The following is a 19,315-nucleotide window of genomic DNA, read 5'->3' as shown; positions in this document are numbered from 1 at the left end:
AATGGTGAAACTTGCTGTTAACAAAACAAAAGTCCTGTTGTCAGCATTTTTTAAAGTTCAGTGTGGGTGAGATTTCAAGCCCAAGAGATCTCTGTTTGGTGGGATGCAGGAATGGAGCAGCAGACCTCTACAGGGGGGGCTCCTCGATCAAGGGTGGGTGTCTTCTTCAGTGTCTTGGTAAGCTCGTAGCAACTCTCACCCTAACCTCACATTGTGTCTATTTATTGGATTCTGTGTGACAGATGGGGCAAAGAAATTCTTTTCAGCAAAACTCCACATCCAGTGCTTTAATTTAACACCACAGCCGTGCCTGCAGAGCAGTATGTTGTCAAGTGCAGTCTGCACAGCATATTGGACTTTGCTATTGCATAAAGGTGTTGGAATGAATTAAAAGGCAAAAGGCCCTTGATAGTAACACAAAGCCTTTTAGCAAAAAGACAGCTAGTGTTGGTTTTGCAGGCATACCTGGAACATCTAGGCAGGGGTGGAGGAAGGGGGGTGCAGTGGGGGCAGGCTACCCCAGGTGCCACCACTGAGGGGTGTGTGTGTGTGACAAAATACCAGGCAGCACTCACCGTGGGGCCTGCAGTGGGGCCGAGTCATGCGTCTCTCCTGGGAGTGATGCGGTGGCTTGGGCGCCTGCAGGCTCTACACTTCTCAAAATGGTCCACCCACCGCCTCGCCCTCAGCTGTAGGGCGGCTGAGTGGGAGGAGGCAGGCAGACTCCTCGGAGCGCCCAGGGAGTGTCCTGCCCCGGCTGGCCCCGCCCCCGCAGGCATTTGGCTCATCCCAGGGTACCGCCCCAGGCGCCCGATTGGCTTGCTTCACCGCTGTATCTAGAGATCTACATTACAGATCACATATTCTGAGAAAAGGAAACTAAGGCCATGTTCACACCATCTATTTAAAGTACCATGATCCCACTTTAAATTGTCATGGCTTCCCCCAAAGAATTCTGGGAGCTGAAGAAGGGTGCCAAGAGTCACTAGGAGACCCTTATTCCCCCTCACAGAGCTGCAATTCTCATTTAGCAATCTCTCTTCATGGGAAACTCTGGGAGTTTCAGCTCTGGGAGGGGAATGGGGGTCTTCCAACAGCTCTTAGCACCCCCAATAAACCACAGTTCCCAGAATTCTTGGGGGTGGGGAAGCTGTGACTGTTTAAAATGGTATCATACTGGTTTAAATGCATGGTGTGAATGTGGTGGCCCAAGTGTAAGGTGCCCGTGGGGGACTCAAACCAAAGCCCCCAGTAGGCAGGCGCCATTGCCTAACTTCGGGCATCACCTGTGCTCTAATTCTATTGCAAGGCTGGCAGACTGAGCTCTGGGCTTCAAGGGCTCCATCTAGGCTGGGAGGCCTGTTAGCCGGCACATCAAGTCAGATGACCCTTGTGCATAAATTCCTCTTTGCCAGGAACCTGAGAAGCCCTGACCTCAGAGCTTAGTGCTCAGCCTTGTGAGGTCTCAGCCTAAGATGCTGCTTCCTTGCACTGGTTTCTGCTTTTGATCTTGGTGTTTTCATTATATATTTAGTTGTTTGGGAGATTATGCCCAATTTTTTAACTGAAAAAAGGCATCTGGGGAAGTATGGTAGCTCAGCTGTAGAGCACCTGCTTTGTGTGAAGTTAAATTGCAGGTTGAATCCTAGGCATCTCCAGGTAAGGCTGGGAAAGAACCCTTGTCTAAAACCCTGGAGAGCTGCTGCCAGCCAGTGTAGGCACTACTGAGCTAGATGGACCAACAATCTGACTTATTCTAAGACAGCTTCCTAGGTTCCTTGTGACAGATTGTAATAACGCACACAGAGAAAGCCAAAATTTGCACCAGCTATGACCACATGCCTGCCCTTTGAGTCACCCGTTTGCAGCTCTGGAATGTCACCTCTACCTGCTCTGGACCCCCACCGCCTTCTTCCAATAGGCAGCTGCCCTGGATGCAATCGACACAAAGCTTTGGTTATGCCTCTGCATCGTCAGCTCTGAAAGGTCACAAGGGAAGGTAGTTAAGAGTTGAAATAGAATTTTTGTGCTTTCTGTGTCCCGACAGATGTGCAACTTCTTACGCGCATACTTCACTAGCTCTGTAGTTTCTTGCTACACAAGCAAAGCGGGAGATTTCCAAAGCATATTAGAGTAGCATCAGCATCTCCAGATTCTTCCCAGGCAGAAGATTGCTTAAATTTGAACAAAATGCTCCCTGCATCAGAGTGTCCCTTGACAGACTGCTGTCTGAAATTAAAAGCATGACCCGACTCGGCTGTCATTAAATGTTGATGCTGTCTCTGGTAGGAGATGCATGCTCAGAAGATGCCGACGTTTCACAGGGCTGTTATTAACTGAGTTCCACGAACTTGGCAATTAAACACACTGGAAGGTTTAAATGCGGGGACAGAATCTCTCCCAATGGATGATCCTGTTATGGTGGCTGATGGAGCTCATTCTGACCCTAATGGTGATGAATGGTGTTCAGCGCTGGTTTAAAGTGGCAGTTGGCAACTTGTTGAGAGGCGATCTGCTAAGCAAGACTCCTGCAACACTTAGCACTGTCCCAGGGCTGGTGTTTTACTCCTGCCTCTCCAGCTGTTTAGGTATCTTCTGCCAAACAAGGCAAAGAAAGCTAGCCTGAAACACCTGCTGGGGTTGGAAAGGTGATTTCACCTGAGTCTAGCACCAGTAATGATAAAGAGAGCTTGCTCTCTCGCACTTTCCTTCCAGAGACTTGGGCAGATTGTCTGTAAAATGAGAGAGGAACCTGAGAATTACATTTTGCTAATCTATCTCTTAGAGACAATTGCTGTATGGTTCTGTAATTCGTGACCCGTATCTCAGAATCACAGTTTTAATTTTTCGCACATATCTTACACTCCAGGGAACCTGCCTCTTCAAAATAGAAGTATGAACTTGATCCTTCGCTACAGGCAGATAAAAGAAAGGACTTTTTTTGTTCTTCTTTTTTTTTTTTTTACAGAGTGCATTATTCATTATGAAATTCACCGCCACAGGATGTGGTGATGGCTCCTAGCTTAAATGTCTTTATAGCAAGATTAGGAAAATTCATAGAGCATAGGTCAACCAATGGCTTTGAGCAATATGCAACCTCTATATTCTGAGGTCGAATACCTTGAAGATCAGATTAGTCCTGCATTCAAGGCCTACTTTGGGGCTTTCCCAGAGGTTGGCCACTGTGGGAAGCAGCCTGCTGAACCAGTTGGAGCTTGGGCCTGATTCAGGAAGGCTCTTCTGATGTTCCTATTCTTCCAAAGCAGTGAACATAGTCATCATGGCTGGGAAGTTTCCTGGGTTTGACTTGGTATAATTGCACCTTTCTGTGTCCAGCAAATTTAAGAAAACAATCCATAACTTCTTTAGTTCTCATGTTCACAGCCTGCATCTTCAAGGCACAAGTAACAAGAGACGTTGAGGGCAAACCTGAGAAGATGCTCTGAAAAATTCAGGGTCAAGGCTCCAGACTGTAATCGTACTGCCTGCAGATAAAATACTATGGAAGTGTCAGCCCACACTTAAGAAATAACTTATGCAAATGCTTTCTCCCAATCTCCCCTCTGGATTCCATTTTGGTTCTAAATATGCACAGAGAACTGTAAAAACAGAAGCCAGTTCATGGGTATCCTAGCTTGCTGAGTTCTACAGAAAACATTTTAAGTACCGTAATTAAAGGCAGCTCTGTTGGGGAAAAAGAAGAAGAAGATTGTAGCAACCCTTTTCAGGTTACCCTGGCAAAGTTTGTTAAACAGGATAAATAGATTATCCTGCTGGTTCTCAAGGTCTTTGTTTAATAAATAGCATTTTTCCATAGTCCTTTGCACTTCGCTAGCCTAATAACTGTGTTGGTTTATCAGCCACATGCAACTCTTATTTGCTGCAAGCTATAAAGACCTAAACCCAAATCTACAAGATAACCATTAATACTGGGTAAGATCTGTGCTTAGAAGCAGCAACTGCATCTCCTTAACTCTCAGGTGAGCCTCAATTCTTGTCATTCTGGTCAAAGACGTGTTGGGTCATGCTGGAACTTCCAGTACTGCTGAGGCATGGTTTTTCCACAATCAGCTAGAAATGTATTTAGAAAGGTGTTTCCATACAACACTTATTATCCAGCAATGCCCTTCACCATGACCAAGATCTTTCTATAATATCTACTAACAAGCCGCATTCCAAAAGGACCCCTGCAATGTTAATTAACGCCTTTCTCCTTCCAGATTTGACCTATTTCATTGCTTTCCCTAGATAATTGCTAGGGATTTAATGATGAATTCCTCAATTAATCAACTTCTGTTCCTCCCAAAACAAGGAGAGTTTTCTTTTCTTCTTTCCTTCATAATGAAATTTAAGACTAATCCCATGTTTGTACTCAACAGGAAGTAATAACATTGACTGGACCTGAAGACAGGATTTTTTAAAAATTCAAGGCACAGTAGCCTTTAAAAGCATCAATAATGCTTTGCTTATCCAACATTCCACACAGTTTATTTATTATTAAAAACTGCTAAACGTTATTCCAAAGCAGCAGCAGCAACAACAACATGAGGATAATGCAGGATACACTGGAATGCGAAGTATTTGGAAACAATGTTCTTTTGAGGCTCCATTAAATGTGGGTAACAAAAAATGGCATTTCTAGAGAAACAGCTATTATGGATGAAACAAGTGACCAGTTGATTGGTCTCCATTCCTACTGAAGTTCAGTAACCTGCCAGACCAGCAAAGGTGAATTTCATAACAGAGCAACTCCAGACTTGAATTTCTGTTGGAGTAAAACTGCATAATAATCCAGCTCCAGTTTCAAAGCAAGCTGAAAGCAATACATCTTATTTTGGTTTTTGATATTTTATATTATTATTCTATTTTTAGTTGCTTTAGTCAGCAAAGGTTAATTCAAAGAGATTTTTAGAAGCAAACATTGAAAACAAGAGTATAAATCACTCAAAATGCTCACTGATAATATATATAAAAGAGCAGATCGAACTCAACCTTAACCCCACTGAAAGATAAGCAGAAAATTGAGGTCCAATGGCCTAGGTGGAAAAAAGAGAGTTTTTGTGTCTGGTATCTAAAAGAGATAGTGATGATGCCAGGCATGCCTCCCTGAGAAGGCACACAGAGAAGGGCCTCAGATTCTGAATGCAGGGCTCAGGTTGATGAGATGCGATCCCTGTGGTATTGGGGTCCTGGGCCACATAAGGCTTTTTAGGTGAAAACTCTCCATTTGAATTGGCCTTCATTTGAATTGGTCTTCAAAGGATGTAATGCATTACAGCAGGCCTGTCCAGCAAATCGATCACGACCTACTGATCGATCACGGGATGTCTCTGGCCAATCCTGGTCAATAGCGGGATCCTGACCCCCCAAAAAGCTTAACAATTTTGGCTCATCCTCCCTAAGACAGCTTTCCCCCCAAATGTCAACAACTCTGGTCAATCCAATGGGTAGATCACTTCCCTGGGAAGTTGGAGAGCCCTGCATTACCACAATCTAATATAGAGGTTACCAGAGCACAGACAACAGAAGTCAGGCTATCCTTGTCTGGATTGCATTACAAATGCTTTAGATGTGCATGATATTATAATTTCCCAAGAGGCCGTGCACCTGCAATGCAATGATTTATCTCATTTTATCATATTGTTGTGAGCTTGGCTGGCTTGATCGCTGTTGAATGAGTGGTCAGGACCCTGACGAAAGAACACAAATGCTTGCAAATGATGGTTGCTTGTCCCCATGAATAGGCATCTTTGCCTGCAGTGTTGGGGTCTGAGAGGATACTTGACAAATGCCTGTGAGGGAAACAGAAGGATGAAAGGAGGCAGGAAGAGAAGCAGATATAAAGAGCCGAGAGGAGCTCACTTGAGCTGGAATCTTCTTCTTTGGCGATTACTCATAGCTGAGTAAGATTGTCTTCCATAAACACAGTTTTAACAATTTTTGCCTTGAGACGGTCTTTAAACCTCTTTTGTTGACCACCAGCATTACGCTTTCCATTTTTAAGTTCAGAATAGAGTAGTTGCTTTGGAAGATGATCATCAGGCATCCACACAACATGACCAGTCCAACGAAGTTGATGTTGGAGAATCATTGCTTCAACACTGGTGATCTTTGCTTCTTCTAGTACACTGGTATTAGTTCGCCTGTCTTCCCAAGTGATGTGTAAAAATTTCCGGAGACATCGTTGATGGAATCTTTTGAGGAGTTGGAGATGGCGTTTATAAGTGGTCCATGTTTCACAAGCGTACAGTAAGGTTGGTAGTACAACAGCTTTGTAAACAAGCATTTTGGTTTCCCTGCGAATGTCCTGGTCCTCCAACACTCTCCACTTCAACTGGGAAAAAGCTGCACTCGCAGAGCTCAGTAGTGGTGGAAACATGATCTCCTCTTTCTGTCAGTACCACCCTGGAACTGGATGAAAACCAGGAGAAGAGGAGGGCCCTATTGCCAGACCTAATACCCATGGTTCCGGAAGTCTGTTCATAAACTGAAGCGAACTTTCCCATTGAAAGTAATGGAAAGTGGATTAATCTGTTCCAGATGGTCCGTGGAGTACTTAAACTGAAGCGTTCATAAACTGAAGCGAACTTTCCCATTGAAAGTAATAGAAAGTGGATTAATCCGTTCCAGACGGGTCCGCGGAGTACTCAACCTGAAGCGTACTTAACCCAAAGCATGGGTGTAATTGGTTCCGGAAGTCTGTTCATAAAACTGAAGCCTTCATAAACTGAAGTGAACTTTCCCATTGAAAGTAATGGAAAGTGAATTAATCCATTCCAGATGGGTCCGCAGCGTTCATAAACAAAATTCATAAACTGAGGTGTTCGTAAACCGTATAGGAAAGGTCCAGCACATGGGGAATTCTGCATATGTCCTTTTCTTTATTAGAATGAGTGTTTCTAAGCTTCTTCTTCATTTCATTAGCTGCAATTCTTGTTTTTCAGAATGTCTCTTTAAAAAAATGTGTTGACACTTACCATATATACTTGAGTATAAGCCGATCTTTTCAGCACATTTTTTATGCTGAAAAAGCCCCCCTCGGCTTATACTCAGGTGAAGTGGGCGGCGGAGGGGTGAGCAGCCCAAAAGAAACCCTTTCTCGCCTCTAGTCCCACCGCCGCCCACCTCTCGGAAGGGCAGGCACAGGAGCCACGGTTGGGAGAGGCACTGCGCTGCACTGTGCCTCTCCCAACTGCGGCTCCTATGCCTGCTCTTGTGAGTGGCAGAGGCGGCGGCGGAGGAACAAGCGGCCCGAAAGGAGCCCCTTCAGGCTGCTCCTTCCTCCTCCTCTGCCATTGCCACCTTTTCTGCTCCCTATCAACCGACAGCCATCACCCTCATCCAGAATTGTCTTTGCAAATGTTTCAAGGCATGATACAGAGGTCACATTTTTATCTCGGCGTCTGAAATATTTGCTGTCCATCAAGGATTAGGGCTTACATTTATAACCGTGTTGCATTTATTTTTAGCCTTAATTTGACAAAAACTTAAATGCTGAAAACAGTAGCACAGCTCTAAATGGATTCTGGGCTGTGTGTGTCTCACAAACATGCTTTTCGAAAGCAAAACCACCATCCCTGGCAGTCTCAGGCTTACAGTCAGGGGCTGCCTATGGGGGCTATTTGAAGAGGGCAGTCCTTTTACTGCTGCTTCACATGCACATCTTGCGGTGTAGGGGTGGGGAAGAGATTTGATTCAGTTTGCATTTAAATGCAAACCTACCTGATTCACACTTCCTGAAGCAATACGAGAACTGAAACACAGCCACCCTTTGAAATCCACACCCCTCTGAATTTTGCCATGCAGTTCAGCAGCCAAGGAATGTGCATAAAAATTCATATGCTGAGGTAAAGTGCGTACATGAAAATACATATATTGGTGAAAATAACATGCAAGGCTGCATTACTGCAAGGGAAACTGATTCACTAAAATGTGTATATTGGGCAAAATTGCATACAGACAAGTATATTAGGAGAAAATTGCATTAGTACGCAGCTGAACTTTTATAACGACTTCTTTAAAAATTGCAAACTGGTGTGGAAATGTGGAGAATTTAAGACTGGGAAAATGAGAAGCTGAAATGGCAGGTTCACCCATCTCTAGTTGTAGAAAGGACAGAGGAAAACCCTCAGGTTGGAGGGAGGGAAGGGGAGCCACCCAGAATGAAGTCAAAGCAGGTGAGAAATTGTTTTGCTCCCTCCCTCTTAACATTAGAAACCCAATGGGCTTTATTGCGCTTATATCCCCGCTTCTTTCTCCACAGAGCTCAAGGTGGCATACACGATTCTCCCCCTCATTTAATCCCTAAAACAGCCCTGTGAGGTAGCTTAGGCTGAGAGGTAGTGACTGGCCGAAGATCACCCAGAGAGCTTCATTGTGGGAAACAGGACCCTGAACTACCTAGGCCTTTGGTTTGATTCTGCAGGGCGCTGGCATCCAAGGGGCAAGGAGTTTGTTGGGTTAGGAGCCAGGTATTAAAGCAGGAATGGGAGCTGTTACAGCTACCACTAAGCATGCCTGCCAAAGGCAGCAGGAGTGCAGCAAAGCTGGCCTGACGCAACATTGGCATTGGCATTGTGTGGGGTGGGTGGGTGGAACGATCGATGAGCTAAGGAAAACCTCTGCAGACTGCAACAAACATCCCAAGCAGAGGCAGAGTTTGGAGGCGCTGAATGTTTAGCCCGGGGCACTGAAGTGCCTACAGCGATCCCAGATCCCTGCCCGCAACTGCTTAGTTTATAAAAATTCATATGGTTTCTATTTTCTGCTTGACTGTGAATTTTAATCACATCAGGACTGCACAGGGGCACGCCGTGCCATACCCGGTTGATTATAATTAGACAAGTGAGCGAGACAGAGAACACATGTCTGGCTTGTATTGCTGTCACCTTGTTCTCGTCCCCCACGCCCCACCCCTTTCCTTGGCTCCTTTGATGCCCTCCCCCTTGTGCTTTGCCATTAACCGAGATGAGGATTTCTCTTTGCAGAGACCCTCCCGGAGTGGCTTCCCCACCCTGCCAATCACAGCAGGGCCCTCTCCTCCAACAGGACACATCTCCAGTCTGGTGGCGTCTGCCACAACAAGCAATAAATAACAACTAGGATGCATCCAACGGTTGTTTGGAGCAAAGGCAGCAGCTTGCGCTCCAGCTAATTAAGTGACATGGCACTTGACAAAGCTGGTTTCTCAGCCCAGCTCTCTCTTTCCCCCAAGATGAATAATGGGCAGCAGGTAAATTGTAGCCGCTTTTCTGAGTCTCCTCCAAAGTGTCATCCTCCCGGCTCCTCTGGGGTGGGAATGGCCAGGGGGCCCAGCCGCTGACGTCTCCTCCCGAGATGACGTGCGAAAAAGACATCTCTGAGCATGGCTGGCAACTCACCGGCAAAGGGCGATAATACAAATGTATCAGAACAAAAGGGTGCGCTGTCACACCACACTGGCTGGTGAGAGGATGCGTTTCGCTTTTGGGGGAAAGAGCGAGAGGAGGAGAGCGTAAGGTTAATGGAAATGAAAGTAAAAATGAGCAAGCCCCCATTAAAGTGAAATGCGTTTTTCTCAGGTTAGCCTCATCATCCCTGAAAGCTGAAACCCACAGAGGATTAAGGTTTGGCTAAAGGTAAAGGTAAAGGGACCCCTGACCATTAGGTCCAGTCGTGACCGACTCTGGGGTTGCGGCGCTCATCTCGCATTATTGGCCGAGGGAGCCGGTGTATAGCTTCCAGGTCATGTGGCCAGCATGACAAAGCCGCTTCTGGCGAACCAGAGCAGCACATGGAAAAAGCCGTTTACTTTCCCACTGTAGTGGTACCTATTTATCTACTTGCACTTTGATGTGCTTTCGAACTGCTAGGTTGGCAGGAAAGGTTTGGCTAGCCTTTCCTAAATATATAAGAGGAGCTCTGCTGAATAGGTCTAGTTAGGCCACATTTACATGATAAGTTTAAACACTATGACACCACTTTAAATTTACAGGTAGGTAGCCGTGTTGGTCTGACGTAGTCAAAACAAAATTTAAAAATTCCTTCCAGTAGCACCTTAGAGACCAACTAAGTTTGTCATTGGTACTTCTGTTTCAGTGTATCTGAAGAAGTGTGCATGCACACGAAAGCTCACAGCCAATGACAAACTTAGTTGGTCTCTAAGGTGCTACTGGAAGGAATTTTTTTAATTTTGTTTCAACCACTTTAAAGTGTCATGGATTCCCTCAAAGGATTCTGGGAGTTTTAGTTTTGTTTGGAGATCCCATACTCCCCTCCCAAAATTGCAGTTCTCAGGGTGGTTTAATAACCAAACCCCCTTCACAGAGAACTGTAGCATTGTGAGGGGAATATGGACCTCCTAGCAACTCTCAGCACCCTCAACAAACTACAGATCCCAGAATTCCTTGGTAGGGGCATGACTGTTTAAAGATGTGCCAGAGTGATTTAAGTTATGCTGTGAATGTGGCCTAAGTCACCCATTCTGACAAAGGTCAACCAGGTCTCTCTTGGAACCGCACAAGAAGGTCTTGAAAGTGGTAGCCCCACCTGTTACTCCTGGACCCTGAGATCTCACCCAATTCAAAGTGGATCTGTTCTGGCCACAGTGTGATATCGTGATGTTTGCTGCAACACCTTCTTACTTACCCCATTCCTCCATCATGCTGCATATCAAGGCAAGATGGAGCAGAGGGAAGGACCATAGCACAGCGGTTGAGTGTTGGTTTGTCTGCAGAAGGTCCCAGGTTCAATCCCTGACACCTCTGGGCACAGCCGGGGAAGGCTCCCTCCCTAAAACCCTGGAGAGCTGCTGCCAGTCAGGGTAGAAAATACTGAGCCAGATGGAGCAAGAATCTGGGCTTGGTGTGAGGCAACTTCTGGTATTCCTAAGGTGCTCTGGTGAATGCAGGGATCAAAGCTGTGGACAATGCCACAGATACCAGAAAAAGCACCTATCATTTACAGTACGCTGCTTTTCTGGAGCAGTGCTGGACAAGTGTGGACAAGTTCACCCATCACTATCCTGTCTGCTCAAATGTGTGTTTGCTTGGCTTTGTGCAGATTTTATATACTGCTACAAATGTTGACTTAAACCAAGGGGAAAGGGCAAGGTATGTATGCCTGAAGGGACAAGAGATTAAGTTATCCCCCAAATATCTGCAAATTTGATGTTGGCAGCTCGGAAGCATTTACACCTCTCTGGAATGTGCGATTTCCTCTAGGCAACCTTGTGTCTGAGTGGCACCTTGCCTTCATCCCAAGCTAATACTGGGACTTTTAGTTGCGGGGGAAAATATTGAGCCTTGCCCTGTTTTGCACCTCGTCTTCTCCCTTCTCAGGGTCCTCTGTGCAATTTTTCTAGCCTGGAGGTCCTCAGACTGTGGTCCACAAATGAGCTTGAGTCAGGTGGCCAGCAGCGTGTCTGTCGATTTGTGATTGAAGATGGAAGATGGCACATCCATTGCCCTAGATACTCACATTGATTTTTTAGTTATACCTTTTTTGCTGCAATTATTTTTATTGGCATTAATCTGAAAAATGTTCCCTCCTCCCAAAATGTGGAAAAAAATTGAACAGACGTTTTCTAAGCTAGGATCTCTTTTGCTACATAAATTTATTTTGCTGCCCAACAAGAACGAAAGAGAGGAATATTCCCTCCCCACACTGGACTTTCAAGACTAGCTCAGTGTTCGCCACTTGAAGTCTTTTATTCCATTCTAATTAGCACGCCATATGATTCACTGCTTCTCTTTTTCATGTCCTTACCCTCATAAAAACCTTATGAAGTGCAGAAGTGTATGTAATTAACCCTACACTGTGGCAGCCCCACATCAAATTGTTTTCGCCTAAATTTTTGTTCACTTGGAATGCCTCATTTAGGGAAGAAGAAGAAAATAAGATCATGACATCCATATTTTGGGTTTCATCTCAATGTTGTGACAGTTTGCCAGGAACAGAATTGGATGAGCCAAGCATGAGTTGCTCAACAGAAGGCTCCGTATCACATTCAGTCATTTATCATGTGGCCAAGTATGAGTGGCACCAGAGATGGGGGAGAACTGCCCCCCCAAACAAGGAGCACCCCCACACTTGCCCTCCTCCATTGCTGGACTCCTGTCTTTAACATATACTGCCTTTTTTCTTTCAGTTTTTAATATGTGGGACACAACTCCCCCAGCTAGAAATATACTTTGCCCCTTCTGTGAGTCCCCAGATTTTTTTTTTCTGGTGTCACCAGAAACAATCAACAAAATGGTTCATCAGGACATTCAGACTAGACCAGAGGAAGCTATTCTTCCTACAGCCCATAATTAACATATGTATTTTGCTATGTTTTTCTATGATCCGGTGATGGCTTAGATGGAGATATATATATAATGGGTGTGAGGAACATTAAAGTTAAAGGGACCCCTGACCGTTAGGTCCAGTAGCGGATGACTCTGGGGTTGCGGGGCTCATCTCGCTTTATTGGCCGAGGGAGCTGGCATACAGTTTCCGGGTCATGTGGCCAGCATGACTAAGCCGCTTCTGGCGAACCACAGCAGCGCACGGAAATGCCGTTTACCTTCCCGCTGGAGCGGTACCTATTTATCTACATGCACTTGACATGCTTTCAAACTGCTAGATTGGCAGGAGCAGGGACCGAGCAATGGGAGCTCACCCTGTCGTGGGGATTCGAACCACCAACCTTCTGATCGGCAAGCCCTAGGCTCTGTGGTTTAGACCACAGCACCACCCACGTCCCTGAGGGACATTAGGAATGCAAATAATTCAGTGGTATATAAATGCCCCAAGTAAATGCATTCTTGGAGGATAAGCATTGGCAGTTAACCAGGATAAGTAAATGGAACTTCCTTATACAAAGTCATTATACTTGTGAATATGAAATGCTGAAAGAGAGACAGGTAAGAAAACTGCTACCACCAGGTCTGCATGTGAGCTTTGAGAGGCTTCTGACTGGCTGCTTGGCTGACCCTTTAAATCCCTCCCCCCAGGAATAACAAAGTCAACAATTAAACACAAGGTGGACCAAGGAAGCCACAAGTAGAAGACTACACCCCACAAGTTGTATGGGGGATAAATCCAAAAACATCCACATCAGGGATTTGAACTTAGGGACCCCCAAAACAATAAACCCTTGGGCATGACATTCTGGTTCCCGGGTGTGAGGTGTCTGAGGAATGTCCCTGACATATTAAGCATGGAGATCTACAGTTGTCTATATTTACAATGAACATGTTCCTTGCAGCATTGGAGTCTAGTGCTGTTGCCTGAATGCCAGTCTCTCAGCCATGGCTATATGCCCCAGCCATCACAGCCAGTTCTTAAGAGCAATGATCTTCCTCTGAATTGGGACATGAGTGCTTTTCATTGCCAGTTGGACAGTGCGTACGTACTCTCATGGAACCAAGATTGAGGACTATTCCACAGAGGGCCACATTTTTGAATTCAGAAACTTTGCAACAGAAAGAAACAATTACATAACAATATCCACTGCATTGAAATGAATCTACAATCCTACTTTGCAATGTTTTCTTTTTGTGGATAATTTCTTTCTCAGTCCTTTGACTGAACTATTTGCAGATCTTCTCTCTAATGCAACAACATATTTTTTTTGTGGGGGGGAAGAATGCATGAATCTGAGAACTAAAGTCAAACAGGATTGCTTCTATTGTTTGACTTGCTTTGAATCAGGCACTGGAATGTACAAGCTATTTTTCAGCGTTTTGCAATTTCCATCCTGGCAGCAGTCGACAGGAGTTCAACAACATCCCCCTTTTCTCCCCAAATATTTAACAGTGCCAGTGCTGGAAAGAATGTCAGATCCTGCTTAGTAACCTTTTTTCACTTCCTGGAAAATTAACTCCCTGTATTTAAATATCTTGTCTCAGTGCCAACACAGGTCAATGCTAATCACAGCCCCTCCAACACTGTTTGTCCCCCTGCAACTGTTAGAACCTCTGAGGTGTCATTTGGCCAGGTGTCAACAGTCAGGTGCCATTTAAGCACCAAATGGTCCCTTGATCATCTCTAGCAGTTCTTGTGTTCTTGCCCATTGAACACCAGATCCCCATAACTGACATACAGAAATTTGCAGGAAAGTATCCAAAACAATCACAATGGGATGGTTTGACTTTTATCCACTCCTTATTTTTTTTCAGCTCATTGCCTCACCTTTTCACACTCCTTCTCCTGATCCTCACAGTAACAAACAATGGCTAAATAATTTGTTTCCAGGAAAAAGGCAAGGTGAAAGCACTTATCGCTACAAAAAATTCATGGCTACCACTTGTCAGAGCATTGCCATTTCTTTCTTCCCCCCCTTTTGTTTGAAGGCACCACGCTTTCCTTTATGACTGTTCCTTCTCGCTTCCTCGAAGAATAGCCGCAAACCTGTTTATCTATATAAAAATCTACACTGACAGCCCAAGGCATCAGTAAACACTCCAGCATCGCTCGGCAGCAATAGAAAGCTGGAGGGCCAGCTGGTTTCTTTATAGCTTTTCATGAGAAAGGGCTTCTACTGGGTGAGGTTCCTTTTAGATGTTACACCAACTCAGTACCATCAGAAGATAAAAAGAGCCTTGTTGGATCAGACCAAAAGTCTATCTCAGGAGCAGAGAATCTCAGGCCCAAGAGCTGAATGCGGCCCTCCAGGGCTCTCTTTTCTGGCCCCTGGAACACTTCCATATTATGTGTCTCGTGCTCTGCTGCACACCCTGAGTGAGTTTGCCTGGCTGGCATGCATTCTTGAACTTTGATCATGCCTCTTGCTTGTCCGGACAGAGGATACAAAGGGCGGTGTGAGCATGTCACCTCAATTGACTTGGGTTTTCTGATGTTTAATAAAGAAAGGCAGGAGGAAATCCTAGAATAACAAGCACTTTTGTATATCAGGGAGGAAAGCAACTTGGTTTCAAATGCTTTTCAACCTACTCTTCTTACTCAGCTCGGCTGAACCTATTTTGTGCAGAGACCTCACACAATGTGTATAATTCATTTTGTTCAGCCGAGTACCGTATTGACCTCTCACATCGGAGGGCCGGAGTATGATGTACTGTACACATTAAGGCCACATTCACACAATGTATATTTAAAGCACTCTGATATCATTTAACAGTAATAGGTTCCCCCCAGGAATTCTGAGAGTTGAAGTTTATGAAGGATGCAATTCTGAGATTCCCATCAAATCGTATTCAGAAGCATGATGCTTCTGTCAATGGATATAGAACATAGTAGTTATTCATAGCCTTGTCCCCCATGAATTTGTCCAATCCTCTTCTAAAGCTATCCAAGTTGGTGGCCAGTTGAGTTATTCTCTCAGAATTGAAACAATGTCAGTAGCCTTGCGCCATGTATTATTATAATTTTTGTTGTTCTTATTATGATACACATCTGTCCTGCCTTCCTGTCAGGGAAAATGCGCCAAAGCAGAAAACAAAACAAAACAAAACACACCAATAAAACATATAAAGGATACCATAAAATTAGTAATAAACAGCAAGCATTAAAGTAAGTGCCCATTTTTATGCTGCAGATGGAAGATTTCACAACTGACTGATCTCCCACCAAAAATATCTCAGTGCACAAAGGTAACTAGAATGCCTGGCAAGAGAGGCTCATCTAGAGTCCTTGTTCCTGACACTTTTCGATCTGCAACAAAGATTTATTTTGGGGGAAAGCTTTCAACATGAACAATCTCTGCACTCGCAGCCCTGAAGGTCATTCCATGCAATTCTGCTACACATGCAAATAAGCTCTCATTCATTAGCATTAACCAACTCACCCGAGCAATCAACTCCCCCACCATGCCAGTCCAGCTTCCATTAGCCTCGGGGACACCGTACACTCCGTCACCGACCAGATGGATCTTGTAGTTGAAGTGCAGGATCGCGGCCAGTTCTGTCAGCATGTCCATGCAGAAGCCTTCGTATTGGTCGTTCCCTTCCAGCTCTTGGTGGTTTCCCTTGAGCATTAAGTAAGGGTTTTCCTGCATCGAAACTGGGCAGCTGTCATTCCCATCTTAGTCGCAACAGCACTAGATTTAGCACAAATCGGAAAGCAGGGGCGGGTGATGTGATGGACTCCCCTGGGAATTACCAGGAAGGAAACAGTCTCTGGGAAAAGATTCTCCAGACTCTCTCCTCTTCCTTTCAAGTTCATCTGGGATGCAGCAATGGCAAACTAGATCCAAACTGGGAGATTCTGCTCCCCCCTCCAGTCCCTCATGATTGGTGGACTGAAAACTACTATATTTCATTCTGTTTAAGTTGCATCCATATCAGAAAATGCATTAGGAAGGGATGCATTGTCCCACTCCATCCACCAGTTGATTAACTTGGCAAGTATAAGGTGGAAGCCAAATGTGGCCTGTGGGCTGCCAGTTCCCTGAGTACAGTCTACTGGGAAGACAGTAGCCTTCTTCAGCCAGGTGCCCTCCAGATGTTTTAGATGAGAACTCCCATTATTCCTGTCCATTGACCATCCTGGTTGGAACTGATGGGAGCTGGAGCCCAAAACATCTGGAAGGAATCAAGTTGGCATAGCCATCCTTGGAGTCTTTCAACTGGAAAATATTCAGTTAGAGCACAAAGTCTCTCTGAGTCTGGGGCTGAGAAGAATATGGACAAAATATAGACCATAGATGGAGACTTCAAGTATTCCAGGAGATGAAGAATAGCTTAAGAAAACCAGAAAGCATTTGGCCATGGTGGAAGATGAGCAATGCAAGGAGTTATGAAAAGGAGCACCTGCAAATATAAGCCTAGGTGACTCAAACTGTACCCATCTTAACCCCACAATAAGTTTTACATAGACTGAAGAGGTGACCCACCCTCTCCATAGCCCAACTAGGTCTATAAGCAAAATGTCATGTGGAGAGAGGAATTTAAAATTGTGATGCATGCTCTCATTCTAACCCTCTCCCCAGCCACTTCTGAACTCATCAAATATAGTTTGCATGTGATGTGTACCAATGTGAGTTTAAATGATTTTTGGTGCTGCAGTTGGCAGTTTGACCACCTGTTTCTTCAGGGACTCAGCGTGCAACTCTTTTCATGGAATGGATGGGCATGTGGAATGGAAGGTTTGTATCTGGAGGTTGCCCCTGAGATGCTAGAGCAGAAAAGGAGGTCACCAAGACCCTCCACGCTTACCAGGATGGTGGTGACAATGAGCGTGGTGTTGAAGAGGCTCTCTGACACATTGGAAGAGAAGATCTGGTTATCCATGGTAAGGCCTTTGGTAACATGCCAGTGACCGATCTGCAGGAAAGAACAGCAGAGTCATTGACAGTGGGAATTGCTGCCACTGACTGACAACAACTGGGCCACACCAAAATCATGTCACAGAGAGAGAGAGAGAGAGGAGAGAGAGAGAAATGAAGTGCCCTTTGGCAAGTCTTGTCATGGGCCGGATTCCACAGTAGGAGGAAGTGATGCTTAAAAACTCTTTATGAGCAGGATGCTGCATAGTATCTGGGAAGCAGGCGACTTCAGGGCAAAAGTCCCCACAGACTAGAGATTGACACTATTAGTTCCTCCATTGAGAGCCACTGTAGCAGATTATCTCAACATGAAAACAAATATATATTTATCCCCTCCATTGCTCTGTTGCACCCTAACGAAATGCTTTGGAGCAAAAGCACATTCTCTATGGTGCTCTTAGCCACTAATGACCCTGATCTCTCATCCTCTATTGTTGCTGCCTCAAGATTAATTAACCCTTTCCAAATGACACCGTTCAAGCTAATCAACCCAACTATCCAACAAGGAGTATAATCTGTCCCATCTAAGCTTCCATGCTATTCTTATTAAAACTAATTTACACTCTCCAGCGGCAATGGAACGGGGCCATAAATCCTTCCTGACACACTGGAAGTCTAGCTCTCCCCTTTGTGCAGCAGAAATATCACAAGATCAAGGAGATATTTGGGATCCTGAACTCCCAGCTTTTCCAGTCTGGATGGGAGGCACTCACTTTCAAGATGGATTTTTCTCCTACTGTGAATGCTGATCCTGCCTTCCCTCTGACCCAACTTTTTGGCAGGTTCCTAAGTAAGTATTGTAGTCAACCCAGGTAAACTGCTGAAGGGCTGAATTTGCTAGAGCAAGACAAAATGCAGCTCAGCTCTTCTGCAAGTTTTGGTTGTGAGGTATGATAACTTTATTAAATCTTTGCCCCTGTATATCTCAGATCTAAGGTCTTCCAAGAAACTGAAAGGATGTGAAGTGGAGGTTAGAACTTCCATTGCCAACAGGTCTTTTTTTTGACACTTCTTGTGTCTTGGAAACTGACCTCCAATTATCTTGATGCATTTATGCTTCTGACACAATACACACAGATACTGGTAAAATGAGTTGTTTATGTCGCGTCCATGTTTTAGTGGTGCTCAAAAATCCATGCCTTAATGCTCAGATGTTGGGTAAGTTTGGAGTTTCCAAACCACTGCACAGGTTTTTGTAAGAGTTGATGGAGAGGACTCTGGATCCTTGTTCCCCCACCCACCCAGAGAAATGTTGTTAACCCATCATCTTACAAAGACTGTCAATTATTTTGTGTGTGTGTGTGTACATACATATATTCTTCAACATCAACTTTGTTGGACTGGTCATGTTGTGGGGATGCCTGATGATCGTCTTCCAAAGCAACTACTCTATTCTGAACTTAAAAATGGAAAGCGTAATGCTGGTGGTCAACAAAAGAGGTTTAAAGACTGTCTCAAGGCAAATCTTAAAAAATGTAGTATAAACACTGACAACTGGGAAACACTGGCCTGCGAGCGCTCCAGTTGGAGAACAGTCTTTACCAAAGGTGTCATGGACTTTGAAGACGCTCGAACACAGGACGCAAGAGAGAAATGTGATAAGAGGAAGGCACGCTTGGCAAATCCACACCGTGATCAACACCTGCCCGGAAACCAATGTTTCCACTGTGGAAGGATGTGTGGATCCAGAACTGGACTCCACAGTCACTTACGGACCCATTGTTAAAACCATGTTTATGGAAGACAATCTTACTCAGATACGAGTGATAGCCAAAGAAGTATGTTATATATATATATATATATATATATATATATATATATATGCTTGCTAAGGACTCCAACCTCAAGATCTGAAGCAGCGTTTTTTTTGTCCTTTGGCTACCAGCATCTGACAGTTCCCAAACGAGGACAAAACAGACACACTATTATTTTTGGGGGATATTATCATGTCCTCTTATTATCGGTATTAATGAAATGCGAAAAGCTGAACCCTTGGCTCAGTTCCAGTGTCATCACATAAGAACCTAAGATCCGGCTGTATCAGGCCAATGGCCCATCTAGTCCAGCCAC

The 19,315-nt window shown here is 44.8% G+C and overlaps 1 protein-coding gene across 1 annotated transcript in view; it reads right to left on the bottom strand.

The window, feature by feature from the left end:
- Positions 1-19,315, bottom strand: part of GRIK4 (glutamate ionotropic receptor kainate type subunit 4) — a 449,450-nt gene that overhangs the window by 48,364 nt on the left and 381,771 nt on the right. Inside the window, exons 11-12 of the mRNA XM_035139827.3 lie at positions 17,136-17,243; positions 15,767-15,970 (exon numbers count right to left, since the gene is read on the bottom strand). Of these exons, the coding sequence (XP_034995718.1) occupies positions 15,767-15,970; positions 17,136-17,243 (312 nt within the window). The remainder of the gene's footprint in view (positions 1-15,766; positions 15,971-17,135; positions 17,244-19,315) is intronic.

This window comes from Zootoca vivipara, chromosome 14 (genome assembly GCF_965207765.1).
Source record: "Zootoca vivipara chromosome 14, rZooViv2.hap1.1, whole genome shotgun sequence".
In the NCBI taxonomy this organism is placed as follows: domain Eukaryota; kingdom Metazoa; phylum Chordata; class Lepidosauria; order Squamata; family Lacertidae; genus Zootoca; species Zootoca vivipara.
This window is presented reverse-complemented; position numbering and strand designations above follow the sequence as displayed.